General features: G+C 42.6%; 1 protein-coding gene and 1 long non-coding RNA gene across 3 annotated transcripts in view; one reads left to right on the forward strand and one right to left on the reverse strand.

Annotated features, from left to right (window-relative positions):
- Positions 1-782: 782 nt before the first annotated feature.
- LOC135446349 (uncharacterized) lies at positions 783-8,172 on the reverse strand. Of its 2 annotated transcripts, none has more exons than XR_010439748.1 (3): positions 7,577-8,172; positions 3,997-4,107; positions 783-1,301 (listed from the first exon to the last, which is right to left on the reverse strand). It is a non-coding gene; the product is annotated as an uncharacterized LOC135446349 (long non-coding RNA). The 2 variants fall into 2 exon arrangements; XR_010439747.1 differs by having other exon boundaries at positions 3,997-4,110.
- Positions 8,173-8,434: 262 nt separating this feature from the next.
- GCLC (glutamate-cysteine ligase catalytic subunit) overlaps positions 8,435-20,544 on the forward strand; it is a 36,757-nt gene continuing 24,647 nt past the window's right edge. Inside the window, exon 1 of the mRNA XM_064707569.1 lies at positions 8,435-8,707. Within this exon, the coding sequence (XP_064563639.1) occupies positions 8,558-8,707 (150 nt within the window). The 5' untranslated portion in view covers positions 8,435-8,557. The remainder of the gene's footprint in view (positions 8,708-20,544) is intronic.

The raw sequence follows: 20,544 nt of genomic DNA on the forward strand, positions 1-20,544 counted from the left end.
CCAGCTCAAATTGTCCATTTGTTAAAAAAGAAGTGGAAACCATAATCCATTTAAAGGTTTCAGAGGAGAATACATTAAAGAAAACCAGCAAGTACCTTCTCTGTGTGGGTTAGCTCTTTCACCCATGACTTCTTAACATACCAGCTCTAGGGTGTGTTTCTTTCAAGAAAGATGCAGGTTTTTACATGTAGATGCCCTCTTGAGTGCCTGGCATACTGCACCCAGCCTCCAGCCACACGGCAGAAGGCACAGAGGTCCAGTAAGTCCTGTTTTGTGTCTTCAGCTCTGCGTGGATGTCCTGGCCACCCTCTGCAGTTTATGTCCAGGCAACTGCCTTGCTCCCCAGCACACATGGCTGCCTGTGTCATGGCATGAACTGCCCTTGTGCACGAATTGCCCGCACCACTGATGCTCCCATGTTCCTGCCACTGCACCTGCCCAGCCAAAGCAGGGTGCCACAGGCAACAGTGACTCATTGCTACGCTCACCCCAAGACATGTTGCGTGAGGAAGACGGGTTCTTGCTGTGTTTTGTTTATAATAGGGCTGAAGCTGTACTTCCCACAGAGCTTAAAAAGTGAACAAGAAAGCCTCAGGTGACATTTCAAGGGAGGACAGCTTGGGAGGTGCCTTTTCTTTTAAACTAACCTCAGTAGAAGAATGAGGATATAATCAGGTAAGTGTCAAAATGAATGATGAATCCACACATCAGATAACTGACCCAGTTTGAAAAGAATATTGTACTTTATTATTTTAGATTGAAAAACAGGATGGTTCAAAACTTAAAGGATTAAAACTGCCCCAACTGTTGCCAATGGAAATATTGTCTTTCACTTCAACAAAACCAGAAAATGTCTTCAGTTAATCTGGAAAAAAGTTTGAAATGCTGGAGAGATTACTGTTAGTAATTAGTAATTAGTTGCTGCCAACCATTAACTTTCCTCCTTTTCCTCCAACTGAATTATGCCAAATCTTTCATGGCCAGTATGTTTCATTGCCATTTACTTATTTACTGTCTTGCTTTTCTACAGATTTTTGAGAGGAAGATGGAAAGCTGATCTGTTTCTAGAATTTATGATAGGGGAGAAAAACAGCTAAAAAATGATGGGGGAAAAAAAAAGGAGAAAGAAAGCCTACCTTCAGCCCATTGGGCTGGCAAGACATTATCACCTGGAGAGAGCTGAGGGGCAAGCTTAAAATGTGCCACTACTATTGACCACCCTCTCTCAGAGCAAAACCTTGTTGCTGGTGTTTCATTGATCGGCCACACTGCAGTCCCAGCTTTATCCACTGAGATTCACACTGTGAAAGGCAAAACCATAAGGACAAGGATAACATATATATGCAGGATGATGCTGGACTGTGCATTAACAGAATTTGGCCATCTGTTATTCAGGAGTAATGGCACTTCACCACAAAGAACATTAACCACATTTCCATTGCTGTAAAGCTCTTGCTTCATTTTTCTCCACTTCCCTTCCCTAGACCCAGATCCAGTCACATCCTTTGCATTATCTCTGTGCTCATCAGTACATTCATGCTTTGAGTCAACTCCATATGCTATCACAAATGATTCACCTTTTTTCCAGTTTAATATTCTTCCTAATTCCAGTAATTAGAATTGGCTTGGTGCAGGGTCAGAAAACACAAGCCAGTGCATGTAAGGGGACGTAGGCCAAGGCAAAAGGAGGACAGGGAGAAGGGCACAGAACCTCTTTAAGTGGAAATGAGCTGTCAGAAAAGCTCAAGCCCAAACGTGTAACTTTACCTGTGGAGCTTTGCTGCAGACACTTTAATTCTTTGTTATGTGTCCTGCAGGCTTCTCCTAATAGCCATCTGCAGCCTGACAGTAATTACATAGCCTGGCTCAAAGGATTGAGCAATAATGTGATAAGGTGAACAAAAAGCACTCCAAGAGAAAGCTACCTTTTAAGTATGTTTAGAGGCCTAAAATGTCCAGTAGTATCTACTGAGTTGTTTCCAAAGCACTTAGCCATCCCTTGAGAGCTGCACATGCCTGTTTAGTTGTAGCATCTTTGTCTCTGAGAATCTATCCTTTATGTCTCAACAACCTCCTGGGTCATTTAGGACTGAATCTTTCAGCAACAAAGGCTGAGAAACAAGTGTGGTGAGACCACCAAAGACCCTGCAGCCCATGATCTATAGCTACTTCCAACAGTGCTGTTTATGCACCATGTGGAAGCAGCAGGGAGACAGCAGCCAGGAGCTGTTCCCTCACATAACTCAGTTTCTCACTGGGAAAATGCAGACCTATTCAGCTGATATTCCACCCATTTCTCAGTACCTGAAGCTCTCTCCAGAAATACAAGCTGCCAAAGAAAGATAAAAATGGAATGTAAAATTATTCAAATACCTGAACTATTAAATGGAAGGCCAATGTTATCTTTCTTGATATAGCCAGTCTATTTGCAAATTGGCAGTTCAGTCCCACTAATATTTGCTGAGCTAGCTAACAGCATTTTTCACTGAAGATGCCTGGAACATGTTTAGGCTTATTAATAAATTCAATCTTCTGTTACATGTAGTAATACACAGGTTTCTACTTGGGATTTTGAACAACTCTTTCATGACATAGTTAAAGCCTTTTCCTTGGTGGAGTGCCACAGAATTACACAGCTCTGATGAAAAAGAAGATTAAAGCACACTGGAGTCATGAGAAATTTGAGAAGAACAAAGGTTTCTCAGGGGGTAATCCACATGACTAAAACCTGCACATGTGCATACACTAAAAGGGAGGTTATAACCAGCATTAGACTGAATTATTTTAAGCATGGAATTTTTTGGCTGTATCTGCTGTTCTTCCTTCTTGCTCTGCTGCTGTATGCCCCCACAGCCTGCACTTGAGAGAACCTTGCAGCCTCCTCTGCCTCTTTGTCCCAAGCATGGATCTGTGCAGGGCACAAACCCAACAATGCTGCCTTGGTGCTGCTACCCAAGAGCCATGGCTTTGAAAAGAATCAGCAGGCAGCAGGAATCCCACAGGCAAAACCTGGGAATCCTGCTGTCAGCACCACAGAGCGTGGGAGAGCTGCAGGTTTGGCAAGCAGATGATTGCTCTTTTACACAACTGTGCAAAGTACAGTTCTTGTGATAAAACATTACAGTTCATGACAGGTTATTTGGGGCAAGGGTTACATTTCCCTGAGTCTTATCTTGCTGCCTGATGCATTCTGTGGCAGGAACTGGAATTTGGACAAAGATTAAAGAAGTTACAGATGTGAACAACTGGGTAACTACATGGAAGCTGTACTGCTGTTACTGGCAGAATTAGGAGAGGTTAGAAATGTGAGGCCTATAATCATTTACAGGCATGGAGAGAAACCAGGCAGTTATTTTCTATAACCCTCAAATACTAGAACAATGGAACCTTGGGAAATTTGGTAATGGGAAGCATGGTTTGGGTTCCAACTCTTACCTGGCAGTGCAGCTCACTGGCTCTGCTTTTATTTCCCAGCCTGTAAAAAAACTGGAGACTGAAAACTGATATTTAAAAAGATATAAAAACTAGTACTAACGCATCTTACTTAGGAATTCTACTATTTTTTCCACTAAGGATCAGGACTTTATTCTTAGCTGCTAAACTTTACATAAAAAATATGCTACAGCTTGAGTGTGGCAGGAAAGATGACACAGTTGCTAAAGAGAAAAATATTATTTATTTATTCTGCTTTTCAACTAACTTACTAACTTTTGAATGCTCCAATCCACATTTAACTAATATTTGTGGGTTTGTGCATTCTTTTCAGATGTTGATGATGGAATTAGGACTTTTAGGCGTGTTGTCCTTCAAGAGGATACATGTGTGCAAAAAAAGTGCAGACACCTACACTCCTGCCTGTGGTGGGAATTCAAGTAACCAAGGAGCTCAGTTGCTTTGTTAAGATGCACACTCACAATTCAGGCTTTTGTAAAGCTTAATTATCAACAGAGTCTTTGGAAGGACTTTGCACTCAGCCACTGTTTTTCTGATACTCACAGTGAATGAAGTGATGCATTAAAGACAACAACTCAACATGCAGAGAGGATGAGGAGGAAGTCATCAGCGTTGCCATCGAGCACCTGGCCTTCTTTTATTTTACACAGGTATCTACTAAGAAAAAAAAAACCCCAAAGGTCATCCTATGAAAAAGAATATAAAAATAATCCTATAATAAAGGGTCTTCATCTTAAAAGATGCTGGAAAGAAAATAAACTGGAAAGTAATTTGGAAGTTCTTGCTTTCTTTGAAATTCTTTCTATGTTGTGCATGTCATCAAAGAGCCTCTTTAGGACAGGTTTGGACACAGTGACAGCTGAATTGGTAGGAGAGTGCACTTCCAAGGGAACTGGTGGTGGCAGGACAAAAAGGTGAACAGGATGCAATGGGCATCAGTCACCATGCCAGAGCACTCTGAGAGGGAGCAGCTCAGCAATGTGCAGGGTAATTCACACACTACAACTGCTATTACTGCCAGCAGCATTCATGGCACGATTAGGTATGCCCAAGTCAGACAAGGCACCATAATTGTGTCCTGTCCACAGACACAGCAAAAGAGTATGTGGGCTACTCAGAAATGAGAAGTTCAAGTCCCTTGCAAAAGGAACATGCTAATAAAGACCAAAGTGGTGAAACAACGTGATTATATTCACTTTTTACATAAATGCATGAAACTTTATAGAATGAAATGCACAATTCATCCTTACTGAAGAAAAAAACTCCAACCCTCAAAACCAATGGTTATAAATAAAAATTCACAAAAAAATTCCTAGAAATAGGCCACTTAGACTCATGCTACTACAGTCATTTCTACATCAGGCAACAGCAAGAAAAAGAAATTTTAAAGCAATACTGACAAACCACACCCGTGTCTCTCATACACTACTTGAGAAGTTGGCTTGGAGAGGAATAAGTATTATTAGTTAGACCAGAATAAGTCCCCATTAGTCATATTCCTCAATGCATAGCAGCAAGACTTTAACTGGAAGACACATCAGATCCTTCACTTGAATATTTTCAGTGTCCTGACTTCCTTCACTCCCCAGAGAGATCATTTAATCCAAGTTGCTAGTCAGCAAGACTTTCTGCATCAAGAAATAATTGACTGAGCACAGGTCTCTCCAGTGCCTCAGGAAATGTCTGGAGGCCTCCTCACTCAAAAGGAAGCAGATACTGCATCTGCTGCTCACCTGAATCAATTATACTGGACACAAGTGCCTATCATAAATTATAGACCTGGAAGCATAAAAATATTTGGTAAAAAAAAAAATACAATTTCTACCAAACATACCATTTAAAAACTTTGGAAGATGACTGTTTCATTTGAAGTCTTTTCATTTTACTCAGAGAATAACCCAAATACAGCAATGCCAGCTCAAAAGTTACCTTGAACAAAGCTGCTTTAAAATTTTTTTGCAGATGATTCATGAAGTAAAACAAATCTTTCTTTCTTCCTTCTAATAACAGCCTCATCACAAGACGTCTCCTCTTTACTTATTACTTTTAATGACAGCCATCAAAAGAAAGGATTCTGTAGGAGTGGCCTCACCTATAAGTCTACATATCTTTCATCTCTCCCAGTGGGTATATTCTCAAAGAGCCAAGCTGCTCTATTTAGATTTAGTGGCAGCTGAATTGAATAGCTTTGCAGCTATACAAAACAAAAAGTGACTTATCCTCTGTGGAGAATGACAGGAACGTGTCAAACAGCTCCTTGCTGTGCAAGTTGCAAGTCAATCTCCTCCAATCAACCTACTAAATTACAGGTACACCAGCCTTTCCCCTCAACTATTTCCTCTGAACCATTCAGAAAAGGTAGTTAGCCTTGGGGCTGGGGATATGGGTACAGAGTAAAGCAGTAACATCATCCAAAGTACTGCCTGTATGTTCAGAGAAACTTTTTTTCTTCTTAAGTGTATTTGAAGTAATTATACATGATACTCAGTGTACTGGAAATAATTATACAACATTAAGCATGTGGGCAGATATTATACAATGGTGGTTTGTCTTGAAGTCATATTTTGGGTGATGTGCAAATGAACATTTCTGCATGTGATGCTGTCAACTTTAGAATAGCTTAGTCCTCCACTATGGATCACCCCACACTGTCAGAACACATACACTAGAACTGGAGGGAAAAGGTTTCAGCTGAAGGTAGTGAACATTCATAAACAGAGCTGACTTTGTCACGCTGTTATGCTAGAGATTGCAGTGTGAGAAAAGAGTTTACATCTTTATCAGTTTTAGATAAAGTTTTGGTGCAAAAGGAAAATACCTTGATTTCTGTTCCAAACAATGTATTAGCTCAATAGTTGATGAGACTAAGCACACAGGACTGGAAATAGAGCAGATATTGACACTAAAGGAACACAAAAATGAGCTGAGTTTAAATACTGAGAAAGACAGGACATTGAAAATGTGCTCTTGAATTGCAGGTCAAAGAGCAGCATTAGTGATCAGCTGAAGAGAACAGACTGTGCAATAGCAGCCTGCAATATAATAAAATTGATCTTATTTTCAAAATTTTTTGTATGTTGCTGGAAACATTTACAGTGCATTATACACCAGCACACTCAAAGCAGCTGGGATTATACCAAATACCCAATTCTTCCAGAAAAGTTTCTCAGTAACACAGGGCTCTTGCTGCCAGCCAAGTGAACTGAGAGCATGGACCCTAAACAATATGGACACCTTGGCTCAGATTTGTAAGATGACAACATTAACTTTGATTTGATACAACAAGGTTTGCTCCAGACCCAGGCTCACTGCCCCAAGAGCTAGAGGGGGCTGACACAGCTGTTGGCTATCAGGTGCTCCTTGTCACTAGCAGGACTCCTGAGGTGCTTCAGCTCTACCTCAAAGCTGTGGAAAAGCTGAGGCTGGATGGCAGCATGATGGCACAAATATGGTATCTTGATATTTTGGTGCAATTGCCCTCAAACATGCAAGGCTTTGTCCTCTTAGTTCTGAAATAAAGTGCAATTTGGCTTTCACATGAGGGATATGCCTCATCAGACTCTACCATTGACAAGTGTGAGACTTTTGGCCTCTTGATGTTTCAAAAACAAAAAAGGTTATGGGATTTTTTAGCTAGAAGAGAAGACTGTTTTCTTGTCCACCAAACTAAGTCAAACAGCCATCTCCAAATCTACTATAGTACCAACAACAGCACTGCTTTCAATCAGGCCAGCCTGTACAATTTCTGTCAAAACCATGAGGTTTTTTTTAAAAAAATCATGAGCTCCTAAAAAAAGGTCATTATAAATTGTTTTATTTTAACTATTACTGCTTGTTCTGTCAATGCTGCCTTTTGTGTAGAAACGTATGCCATTAAAACACTTTTGAGTCATTTTACTTTAGTAGTTGGTATCTTCCACTAATGTGTTTCAGTTTTGTTATTCTATTATCTTGGGAGCTTATTCTATCCTTTAGGCACCTCATATCCTGGAATAAGACAAACAGTTCTTGTAAGTATAGTCATTCAGTCAATGAAATATCTAATAATACAGTTCATCCATTAGTGGGCTATATCACAATTTAAATACCTTACTAATTCTCAAAGCATTGGATTATCACGTACCAGCCCTGCGGCCGACGATGAGCTTTGTGAATGTAACAATGAGGGTCCAGGAGTAATGAATTTCTGCTTCTCAGCAGTGAGAAACTTTCCCTTCATGTTAACGTTCAGCCTTTGGTCTGTTCATTTAGTAACAATTTAACACTAATAAGCCTTCCTTCTACTTTTTATGGACTGTAAAATACACGCTTTGACACGCCCCCGCATCCTCTTTTCTGACACAATGGTGTTGCAATTCCCTCCAGAACAACCCCCGGGTTACAAACTCATTTTCAGCATCTTCACGGGCTGGGCTTACTGCTCGGCACCACAGCACGAGGGTTCCGCAGCCGGAGAGAGGCAGAGCAGAATCCACGGGGGATGAGGGACGACCTCTGTGGACTGCACTCCACCCACTCCGAGCATCACTCCGAGTTTTCCCCGTGCTCTGATCTGTAAAATACACAGAAACGTTCGCACACTGTCCGCGCTTTGGGGCCTTTCAGTCAGAACCATTATTCTGGCACTCTCAGGCCCACAAGGGTCCCTTTGCCCCCGGAACACCAGCCCGGCCAGATGAGCTCCGTCCTGCCGGGGGACACCCTCCCGCCGCCATGTCGCCTGGTGCGGACAAGCGGCGCCTCCGCCCCTGTGTCCGGGGCGAGGGCCGGACGTTCGGAGCAGCGGCACTCAGGGTCGCTGCCGGTGACCGGGCCTGCCTCCCCGGAATCGCTCCCGCTGGTTGCCCGGCGGCTTCGCGCCGATAGCGCCCGGGGCCGCCAGGCCGCGCTCAGCCCCGCGCCCGGCACGGCGGGGGCGGCGCCTGCCGGCGGAAAGTGCTGAGTCACGGCCCTGACGCGCGGCCGCCGTCACGTGCGGCGCCGGGCTCGGTCCCGCCGCCGCGGCGCCGAGCGCACCCGCGGCACCGAGCGCACCGCGCACGGGCGCACCCGCTCCGCTCCGCTCGCGTCCTCGGCCTCTCTCCTTCCCTCCCTGCTAGCCGGCATGGGGCTGCTGTCGCAGGGCTCGCCGCTGAGCTGGGAGGAGACGCGGCGGTACGCGGAGCACGTGCGGCGGCACGGCATCCTCCAGTTCCTCCACATCTACCGCGCCCTGCGCGACCGCCACAAGGACGTGCTCAAGTGGGGCGACGAGGTGGGTGAGAGCCCTGCGAGCGCGGCCTCCGCCGCGGCCTCCGCCGCCCCCTGTGGCGGGCGCAGGTGCCGTTCCGGTGCGGCGCGGGTCGGGCCGTGCTGCCCGGAGCGGGCCCGGCCGCGGTGGCCCGGCGGGAGGGGACGTTGCGGCTGCCCGGTGGGGCTTTGTTTACCTCGCGCACACGCACCGCCCGCCGCAGTTCGTTGCGCAGCACGGCTGCCCCGCTGGTACCGCGGGTCTGAAACGCCAGAACAACTTTGAGCGTTTCCGCCTGGCACCGCTCGGTTGCCCGGGCAGCCCCTCGGGAGGCGTACTCCCGGGACGGCGATGCTCGGCAGCGCTCGCTCCTCCTCCGGAGTTTGTTTATGCTTTCTCGATGAGTCTGAGTAAAACATGTCTGTGCCTCCAGTCCAAGGCACTGCCTGCTCGGACTCAGACTCAGTTTTTGGGAGGAAAGTGAGGGAAGCAGGAGCGGGGGTGGGCGGGCGGCTCTGCAATGGCAGCACTGTCACCGCGTTCCTCCTGTATCCCTGCGAGAAAGGGACCTGCCAAGCCCTGCTTTATCCGAAGTTTCCTGGGCGCTTAGTACGAGTCCGCCTGCCTTCTGAACAAGGTTTAGGATGATCGCTCGGGTCATGACTTGAGCTTTGTTACAGGTGCTTTGTGCCCGAGGACCGTAACTTTAGTCACAGGTCTTGGGTGTGCTGCCTTGTAAACTTTCGCTCATCTGTGACACAGCCTGACAGCACTCTGCAAGGGGCAAAGGCTGCCTCCTCTGTTCATCAGTTCCCCAGGAGACAGAGAGCAGCTTCCCATGTGCTGTACTAGAAGCTGTCCTTGTCCGTGGTGTTGGTGAAGTCCAGCACTGGTCACTTGAAAGTGTTCTAGATGCAGCTGTAGGGAAGTTGGAAGAGCAGAGTAGGATTCAAGCAATGTGGGGACTTGGCCATTGACCTCTGTCTCATGTTTGCTTTTTGAACAGCAAAGGCATTTGTGAGAAAACTTCCTTCAGATAATAGCAGCTGTTCGTAGATGCTCTTTGCCAGAGGAGAATGCTGTTCACTCTTCTCAATGTGTGGGCTCTGAGAGAATTTCTGTCTTAAAGTCAGTTCTTCTTTAAGTGAACCCCTTTTATACTTCAGATAACAACAGGGCAAGCATCAGCGCCCAGAAGGTGCTTCCATGAGTGAGCAGGGGCTTGGCTTCTAAAATCTGTTTAATGAAAGTATGTGTAGTCTGAACCACAGAGTTCTGCACCTAGACTGGTGTGGACTCAGAAAGTTTAAATATACTTTTATCTGTCCTTGTCTGACGTTTGTGTTCCCGCATGTCTTGTATGGCTAAAGTTATGTTGACAAAAGAGCCTCACAGTCTTGAGTCCAGGAATATCGACAGTCTTCCTGTTGCTCTGAGACTTAGCTCAAGGGTTTCCTCATTAATCTTTAAGAGATGGTGCTCATTTTTCAATGGGTGTTAGATTTTAGTCGTCCTTGCTTTCTCAGGGTGAGATTTCACACGATAGTTAAGGCTGATCTACTAGCAAGCTGGTTCAGCTTCCTTCCCTGTATTCCAGGCTCCTATTTCTGCTGCCTGCCTTGTGTTGTTACTGGCCAGCTGAGTTCAAAACGTTTACCCCGGGGAAAACTCTTCTTCCATTCAGTTTTTGAGGGTGGTTGGTGTTCTCAGCAGAGCTTCAGCTCTCACAGTTTGGCCCAACAAGCTCTGCTTAATGTGAGGAAAGTACCAGGAGTGTGTGGAGGAAATGATCGAGTACAACCAGCCCCTTCAGCACCCACAGCTGATCACTTGGTAATCTCAGATATGTGGTGAGGCTGGACTGTGGGAGCCTCGTTCTTCCTTTGGCCTGGGGTCCCTACTGAACAAAGTGTTTATGGTCAATAAATAGTGGAGCATAATGTCAAAGGAGATTCACAGTTCTCTTCTGCCATGCCCAGTGTGGCAAGAGGCAGCATTTTAAGAGCAGTATCATTGCAGACATTATTTTAGTAAGGAGCTGAGAGCTGTATTAGAAATGTCTGTGGACATTCTGAGAAGGTCAGGTAATCTGGTTCACTGTCTACCTCTTCATTTTAGCAAATGCTAATAAACTCAGGTGTGGCAACTTTGTTCTGCTGTGTTATGGTTATATATTTTTATGTAACATAGCATTTAGGAGTGAATGGACCAGGTACTTGTAGCTAGTCTGCTCTTGTGCAAACACAAAACTGTACCTCCGTCTGTAGTTTCTTGAGCTGTGCTGTAGATAGGCTAGTGCAGAGGGCAGTGCAATTGTTTTCCATTTTTTCCCCTCAGGTACCTAGTTGTTAGAAAGTGGCGCCACATTTATATGCAGCTTAGATGAATCAACTGACTAATTGGACTGTTTTAATAAAAAGTCTTGTTTGCACTTTGACCTTCATGTATAAAGTTGTAGCCTAAGGGTGTTTAATTGTTTTAAAAACTTCTTGAAGATAGAAATCAAGAATAAAGATGACAGCCCTCATGTAGTGGTAGAGATAAAATCAGAATAAACAAAATTACTTTTGTGTTTCTGTGACCGTGTTTAGTGAAAACTGTATCTTGTAAATTTTTTTAAGGAATGTTTATGAGAAAAGATTCAACTGCTGTATCACATACTGAGTGCTTTCAGGGTGTATGTGTGAATACCTGAAAGGTTTTTCTCCATCTAGTGTGGAATGATGCCATTGTGAAAAGGACATACTGTGTTCGGTCACGAGTGTAGATACCAGCCTTTGCTTGGGTTTTGTTCTCATTAGGGCTCCCACTTCTCTGTATGTGTTGTAAGACTCATTACAGAGCTGTGGGAGTTCCTTGGCGTGCTTGTAACCTCCTAAGGACGCCATTCACTGGGGTGCCGAGGGAATTATCATGTACTGTTTCTTGGGTGTAAGACAGGAGTGTTAAGGCTAAGTGCTAGCAGAGCATGATGGTGGCATCTGTTTTGAAGGGAGCGAGACAGCATCAGAGCTTACACTGCAGGGTAGCATTCCCTGGCACTCCCATCCTCGCCTGAATAAAGAGCTGTAAAGGTCAAAACACTGGTTCTGCTACCTTTGGAAAAGTCAGCTCTTTTATTGCTTGTTGTGTTAATAGAACTAAGAGCTGTTGTCTGTTTTGGGGTAAGTTCTTTTTTACTCCATTTTCCACAACCATGAAGCCTTTGCAGTGGTAAAAAACAAAAGCCTAACAAATGTGTAACAGAGTAAGACTTGCTCTAAAAAAGCTTTCTAAAGGTCTCCTTAAATTTGCATTTGCAGGTAAGGTCTTCTGCCTCTTAATCATCCTTCTACCTCATTTTAAACTGACAGTTGACCTCCCTGTTTATGCTTGACTTCTCCTGATTGTGAAAATACAAAACAGTGAACTGTCTCATTATCCCTCATCAAACTCTGCCTTACTATCATTGCCTTAATGCTCAGAAAGTCTGGGCAACAATTACATCTGCTGGTGAGACCCTGTCATGCTAACAACAACTTCCATGTGTTCTCATCTTCCTCTTCCATCCAATAACGTGTGCTTGACCTCCGGGTTGCAGAGTTGTGATCATTGTTTATTTTTTTTATTTTTGTGCAGCAGAACCAAAAACCTTTTCAGTACTGTTTCAGAGCTCCAGTACAGTTAGCAGATACTATCTGAAACAATGAGTTTGTGCAGCTTGGCAGATGCTAGCCTATTCTGCTGCTTCCCAGCTTTTATCCCAAAAAGCTCCCTTCTGTGCCAGTGTATTATTAGTCTCTTGTGCTGTTCAGCACCTCTTGTCTGCTGATTGCATTCCTCTAACTGACGGATGTTGCTTAAATTTCCCTTTGGAGCTTAATGCGGACACTCGGATCAGGCGAGTGGAATGGCTGGCCCTTGGCAGGGCTCTCTGCTGCTGCTGCTGCTTTGTGCTGAGTGTGCACACAAGTGTAGAGTCACAGCATTGCACACCAACTACATATCCATGTGTACTCACGTGTGCATGTGGTACTTGGCTGCCACAGTCTGTAAAGACTGACGAGGAGCTGTTGAGCATAAGAAAATTCTGAGAAAGGTGTGCCAGAAGGAGATCTCAGAAGGAAGAGATTTAGAAAGCAAGCATGGGCAAAACGCGACAGTTTTATTTTAAAGTGCATGTGAATGAAGTAGGAATCTGACTTGCTCAGCCTTGTTTAGTGAAATTGGACATAATGACACTTTGTTCCCATCAATGTAGGGACCTAGACACAGTAAGCATCTTCAGCTTTTTAAAAGTTGTTTTCTTAACAGCAACTTGAAGTGAAAATTTGAGGCCTTTAAATAAAGACTTGATAATGCTGTGTATGAGGCAGCATGACAAATGTACCACTCCACTGCTTGCAAGTTGAAGTATTTCTGAATTAATTCTACTTTGGTTTTGGTTCTTTGTTTTCTTTCCTTCCTTCTACCTCTTTCTCAGTCCTCTTTAAGCTTCTTTTGATCTTTCTTCTGTACACTCAATTAATTCCTCTCCTTATCTTTTAGTTTTTGAATTATACCTTGTAAATATGTTAAATGAGAAATAAAATGAGCATGTGCTAATCAGCACTTCCTCATGCAAGAAGCAAAGCAGCCCTTCTCAGGAGCTAGGAGAGGCCAGAGGTTTCTTACCAGAATGCCCCAAAGGTGTTGCTTCTGATTAGAAGATGCATGACTCTCTTGAAAGCTTTCTCCTTTTTGTTAATGAAAGGCTAGGCTGTGAAAAGAGCTGTATTTCCTCTTGAGTGATTCTTTCCAGGGAAGTAGCTATGGCATTAGTGTCTTGTTACAGTTTCTAGCCTGTTACGATTTTGGGTGTTTCCAGGGCAGTAGCAGCCTGTAAATGGTATGATTTGAGATGTTACCTTACAGTCTGCAGAACTTCAGACTGGTAAAATTATTGCTGCATATTAAGGAAATGAATTTGGGTTCAGATGCACGTGGTTTGAGGCTCCAGTTTGTCTGTCAGCCTTTTAAAACCAGGAACAAAATCTAGGGCATTTTTTAGCAATGGTGAATCTAGCTCACCAGCTGCATAAAATAAGTACAGGTACTATCCCTAATGGACACAGAGGGAGTTTTCATCATCTCTTTGCTAAAAAGACAACTAGTGAGGCTTGGTGAGAGACAGATATACATGCCTAAAAATGTTCAAAAAGAGATAAGAAAGAACCAGAACTGATGAATATGATGAGAAAGTGTCATGGTGTACAGAAAGGTAGTGTTCTCATTTTACAAGAAACTTGGCTAACCTAATGGGCCAGAAGAGCAGATGGACTTTTAAGATAATTACTTATTTTACAAAGCCTAGATGCCTTGTGGAACAAGGTGCCACATGATAGCTTTGAAGCTGAGATAGACTTTGACTTACATGAACAACAAGAATAGACAGTTCACTACGCTTTCTTTAAACTTTACATGATGCAAGATGTTAGTCCATCTATCCAAACCATTTAGATAATTGTGTAGTCAGTTGTGAGGTTTCTTTAATGTTTATCTGAAACTTTCTAACTAACTTTTTGTTTTATATATTACAAATAAAACGGAATCACAGAAAATAACTGTTGCATTTTCCAGTATGTCAGTAATATATGGTCTTTTAAAAATATTCATCCAAGTCATTATACAGCTTCATCATCAGTACTATGATGATCTCACATTCTCACTTTGTACAAACTGCTGCAGTATACCAGTGTGCAGAAATTGCATTTTTAAAAGCTTTTCTTGGTAATCTTGTGCCTATATTAAAGCTAATGACAGCCTGAAGTCTTTTTTTGCATTCTTGTCATTTTAAGACAAATGCTTGTAGTCTCCCCATGCCCCAGTGAAATTCCTCAAACAGAATACATTTTTGATTTTTAATGCAGAATTTCCTTGTGATGGCCTCTGCCAAATGTGACATGTGCAGATGCATCTCAGTGGAGCTGTCTTAATCAATGTGCTCACCCACTGGCAGCTTGGGGGAAGCAGCACTCATGAGTGTTTTCGTTATTTGTCACATGTCTGCTTATTTACCCTTTCTCTCAGAGCTTTATTTGGCTAAATAAAGGGACACTGGAATTATTTATTTACAGATAAACTTAGTGCTTCCTTCATACATCTCTTGTATGGATACCTGCTGTTTCAAATAGTGGCGTTTTTTGGGGCTGGGTCTGAAGGTATGATGTTAGTGCATCAGCTTGTGCTGCCTGACAGCTGTGAGTTTGTGTGCATGCAACCTCTAAAAGGAGTTTACACCAATGCACAGAAATGTAACTCTTTAAATTTTGACTTGAGCAAGATAGGTGCCCTTGAAGAGTTTTCATGTTTATTCCTTCCCTGGATACTTCACCTGACTGCCATGAAAATACTTTTTCTGCTTGGTTTTAATCCTGGCATCAGGGAAAACCTAAACTAAACCCTCTAGCTCTCAAAACATGCACAGTGTGCTAACCCCATGATGGCTGATAATTTTGCTTCATCTCCTTCTGCTTAGCTTTTCCAGTGGCTGGGTGATGTGTGTGTATGATGTAAGGTTGTAGTACAGCACCCGTGAGCTGCCTGAGAGCTGTACTCCCAGATGCACTGTGTATGTGATAGAGCAAGACTCATTGCAGTTTATACTGACATGCTCTTTGAAAATTTAAATTTGTAATCAATGGAAACCAGTTTGGAAGTTTTGGGGCCTTGGTTGGTTGGTTGGGGATTTTTAGGGCTTTTTTTTAGGAGTTTTTTTTTGGTAGTGCTTTTCCCAAAGCAATCTGCAGTTGGTCATAAATTTTGACCTGCCCCCATAGTAAACATTGATTTCCTCCTTCCCAATCTCAGATTTTAATAAGAGAAGTTTAAATTACCTACTGTTTGTATATTTCTGATAAAAAATATTTTGTTCACAGTGTGTTTCCTGCTGTGGATATCAAGTGGATTGCTGTGATTTTATCATGGGACCTTTTTTATTTTAATTCCTATTTTCCCTCAGGACCTCTTCTTGCTGTGCAGTTGCCTTAATTTAGGTAATAGTATGAAAAAGGGTGAGTCAGAAGGATTAGTACAAGAAAGATTTTATTGTTGATGTTGCGTGTTCAGTTGTTCAGGTTTTTTATTTTTCTTTTGTATGCCAAAGGTGAATTATAAACTTGCAGCATTTTGTTTCACTGGTGAATAAATAATGTTGTCTTTGCTGCAGAAACCTAAAGTTAACATGATCCTAGTCTTTTTAATAATATTAGCCTGAGGTGTTACATAGTACAGAAGTCAAAGATGACACTTCTTTCTGAAATGCACATCTTATTTCTTTAAAATCATGCAAAAGGTCATAACTTCTCAGTTTTAATTTTCAATAACCCAGCTTCCTGGTTTGTGGTGTGTGCAGAAGGTCCTCTAGTCACGTTGTGTCATGCACAAAACAATCTGCAGCCCTGATGTTGTCACATGGAGGGGAAGAGGCAAGAGTGCTTAACTGTGGCTGGGGGTGTTGACTGAGATTGAGAGCTTCTGCATCCTCTTTGTTTTGTCTATGACAATGCATAATGTGGGATAGCAGTTCTTTTTCATTATTGTCAATGTAATGTAAAACATGAGTTGTGTTTTGTTTCTGGGACATGCTTTCTGTGAATTGGTTTTGTTTAGAGCTGGCCAAAAAAAAAAAAAAGTTGGTGCTTTTTAAATTGGATTGCCACTACCAATCTGCTTGATCAAAATTAAGCATTTTGGGAATTACATTTTAATCTTGGTTCTCCTCTTGCAGATTTTTGAAATTATTTCTGTGGCAGAGAACATCCATGGTAATCTCATGAGTGTGGAAATGCTTGCCTCATGCCACTGTGCAGTGTGGGGGCTTGATGGCTAGGAACAGGGTAATGAGCCTCTGTGGCACTTCCAAACTTGTTTTCCTCTGAAATTTGCTCCTGAGGGCATTAGATTTATTGTAACATAGAAAAGCTTTCATTAAGGGTACATTACCAGCTGTTTGTTTCTGTGGCTCCATGCTTTATCACATCAGTGATGAGAAGATGAGTGCATCAAAAAAAGCCCACCTTGGGTATTATGTTCTACATCCATCAGAAGTATTTGTACCTATGAAAAATAATCTGCTTTTTGCATCTAACACTGAAAACTTGTGCCAGAGGTTCTTTAATGAACAGTCAGATCATTAAAACTTTGTTCTTCTTTAGACTGTCATTTCATGATAATGGTATTTTAATGATGCGTTAACTGATGAATAAAGATATGGAAGAACTACTTTTTTTTTTTTCCATAAGTGAGCTTAATAACTAGTGAAAAGGGCATTTTCTATTGCATCTATAAGGAAATAGGCATAGGCATATATGAGGCAAACTGCACAAAAATACTTAAATGTTGGTAGTGGCTTTTGTTAACAGTAAACAATACCCGTGAGACCTCATTGGATGTTCAGGAAAAATTTTCAATTTCCCTTAAAGCTCCAGGCCTGAAAGAAGGTTCATATGAGAGGACTGCTAACAATTGTTCCAGTTATGTGTGGCGGTAGCTGCCCAGTGGAGGGAGAAAGAAGCTGACACTTAGATTGTCCTTGAGAAACAGAGTGGTCCGTGAGTCACCTATGATCAGGTTTATGTAGAATCACAGAGTGGTTTGCCTTGTAAGGGACCTTACAACGGTGATCATTGGTTGGAGATAATTTTATCAGACTCTATGCCCTGAGCAAGGACATCTTCCATTACACCAGGTTGCTCAAATCTCCACCCAAACTGGCCTTGGTCACTTCCGGGATGGGAAATCCACATCTGAGATGGATGGTCAGGAATGTGGCACAAGGCTAATGCATGTAGTTTTTTACACACAGAAAGCATGAAGCAATGCTTTTTTCATTGCTTTTCTTTTTTAAAAAAAGCTTCTCTTCAAATCATTCTTCTAGACTATTTTCTTCTATTATATAATCTTGGCACCTTGCTTCTGAGCTTACTAAGATCCAGACTCCGTGCTTACCAGTGTTTTCATAGGCAGAAGTTCCTCATGGCACATAGTTTGAAAGTTAAAAACTTTTGATTTTAACATTTAACACTACAGCAGAGACTTTGCTCCCATCTATTAGACAGGTTTTGTTCCCTGTGTGGTTAGCATGATGGTGTTAAATTGAGTGTGCAGGGGTGGGTTTTTATATTGGGAAGCAGACCACTGCCAAGGCAAGTGTTTGGACAATGATATGTTGCTGTCCCTGCCTTACAAAGATAGATTACTTGTCAGTAGAATTGCTGTGTTGAAATTTAGGGCTTGACGCGCTTCAGTGGTCTTAGGTCTAGGGAGAGAGGTTAGCAAAGCTTGGGGAGGTTGTGCTACTGATAGTGGGCACAAAGGACATAGAATTTACAGACCATAAGGACATTTGGCAAAACTCCCAAGATAAGTAATAAACTAACAAAGCCAACTCAGCAGCTGTGTGGAGATCAGTTCAAACTGGGTGGAAGGTAATTCCAACAGGAAGAGATTCTCACCTCTGGTCCGCTGACTTAAGAAACCTACCAACTCAGGAGAAGTACTGAGCATGCAGACTAATTAGCATGAGAAGCAAGAGAATAATTTTACCAACAGAAGGTAGAATTAATAAGTGTGTAACTTGTTGTCAGTGAACTGTGATTTCTTTGCTAAAATGTATAAATGAGATAAAGCTTTGATGATAGGAAAGCTAGTAAGCTTTTGTTGATTATCACCTAGCTCCTTGCTTTGCACAAGTTAGAACAAAGAAATATTCAGCCTTAAGTTGAAACATAGGTGTTTCAGATTAGACATTAGAAAAAAAATTTCACCATTAGGGTGGTCAGGCATTGGGATAGGTTACACAGGGAGGGGATAAAGTCACCATCCCTGGAGATATTAAAGAGACATCTAGGTCTTGTTTGGTAGCATGGTTTAGTGATGTAGGGCCTACAGTGGCAGTGTTGGGTTGACAGTTGGACTTGCTGATCCTTAAGGTCTCTTCTGATGTTGAAGATCCTGTGATTAAATAGAGGTACCTCATCTTGGTGTGTACATTGGCTGTGCACACAGGGCAACAAACCCACATTTAGGACAACACTGGCATAGGTGACGACTTCGATCCTCCTTGTGCCTTAGAATTACCCCCTAATGTGTTGGTTTTTGTACACCTTCACTTTTAAGAAACGTTGCTTATGCAGAAATAATATGTGTAATTATGGTCAAACAACTCAGGCATTCAAACAATTTCAGACATGCTTACCCATTTCCAGAGAGCTGTCATCTTTCATTTTGCCTCCAGACAAGTCCAGCACAATTGTTTGACTTAATGAATGGAGAGTGGTTGTGGTTCTCCGCAGTTGAAAGGCCTCAAGGTCTCACTGGTATTTACAGTGGGGATATCAAAGAATTTTCAAAAGCCTGAAATTTTCTTGGTAGCCAGTTGTGAGAAAAGGTCATAGTGAGTGAAGTAGCAGTATTCTGGGTGCTAGCAAGCTAATGGAGCGTAGTGTTTCTTGAGAGGATCCTGCAATGGAGGGGAGCAGAGCTGGCATGGAAGTACTCTGTAGATGCAGTTACATTGCAAGTAATTAAGAGGGAGGAAATCTCTAAAGAACAGTTTTTCCTTGTGTTGGCTCATAAGTAGTTCTGATACTCTCAAGTATTTGCTTTAGCTAGGATCGTATTTGCTTTTTTAATGCATGTAACTGTGAACAATAATTTGCTTTAAGCTTGCTCTGTGTCGGAACAGGGTGAGGGGCTGGACTTTTCAGCTTTTGCTTTGCAATCTTGCTGGCCATACTGTTGTTCCTTTGCCTGGTAAGGTACCACAGAACTTCTGTGAGCCTGGCAGAGCAGGGGTGGTCAGAGGGGTTCATCCACTGAGGTTGTGCAGAGCATTGTCTGTCTGCCTGCAGGGAGGAGCTGGGATGCCACATCTTGTCCTCAGCTGCCTTGCAGCATGTGCCAGCCAGAAGCCAGAGGTGTGTAGGGTTTGCTGCACAATGAGAGCACTGACTGGAAACTTGGGTCCAGAGTGGCCATGACAGGGTGCATTGTCCTCACTGGCTCTAAGCAAGGCTGCTGGTCAGCCATCTGCAGCAGTAGTTTGGTCTGATGTGTATTTTGATTCTTGCTAAGGAGCCTAGTTAAAATTATAGAGAAATTATAATTAAAATTAAAATTATAGAGTTAAAATTATAGAGAAAAGTGAACTCTAAAGAGCTCAGCAAAATGATGAATTATGGATGTTGGGTGAAGCCCCTCACATTTGGCCTTTGGTCTGAAATCTCTGCCAGGCATGCGGATTCTCTCAGCTTGGCTGCATTTCTCTGTACTTTGTTGTGGATAAAAAACATGTGAGAGTCTGTGAATGGTGACCTGAAGTTGAATGTAAGAATGTGTGAACTCTGAATTTGTTTCTTTCTTTGTAGCTGTAGGCTAAATCTTTTGATGAGCCTAAATTATATTCTTTAAGGATGCCCATTCAGTCAGTCCCTCTGTTGTCAAGATACTCTGTGGGTTACTTGGAACTGTTGGCAGCCATCTAAAGTTTTTTCTTTTCTTATTAAAATTAAGGGCAGATCATCTGTGTGTTAAGACAGCTTTGAAGATTTAGTCAGTGTTTCTGGAGGCAAAAGTAATAGTCATTTCTAAAACTAGATGCATAAATGCAATATACGCACTCCTGTACTTGAAATATGAAACACTTTGATTTTTGGAGGGTTTGTCTTCTTGACTTAGTGTTTCTTTACGCTTCTGTTTTTTTTTTTAAAAAAAACTTGCAATTTGGTTTATAGAGAAATACGGTGTTCTCCCCATCAGCTCATTACAGCTACATTTGGAGAGAGATTTCTAGAACAGGAGGCTAGTAACTGTAGCATACTCATGTATAGGTGGACAAATGT

The sequence above is a fragment of the Zonotrichia leucophrys genome, chromosome 3, assembly GCF_028769735.1.
Source record: "Zonotrichia leucophrys gambelii isolate GWCS_2022_RI chromosome 3, RI_Zleu_2.0, whole genome shotgun sequence".
Classification (NCBI taxonomy): domain Eukaryota; kingdom Metazoa; phylum Chordata; class Aves; order Passeriformes; family Passerellidae; genus Zonotrichia; species Zonotrichia leucophrys.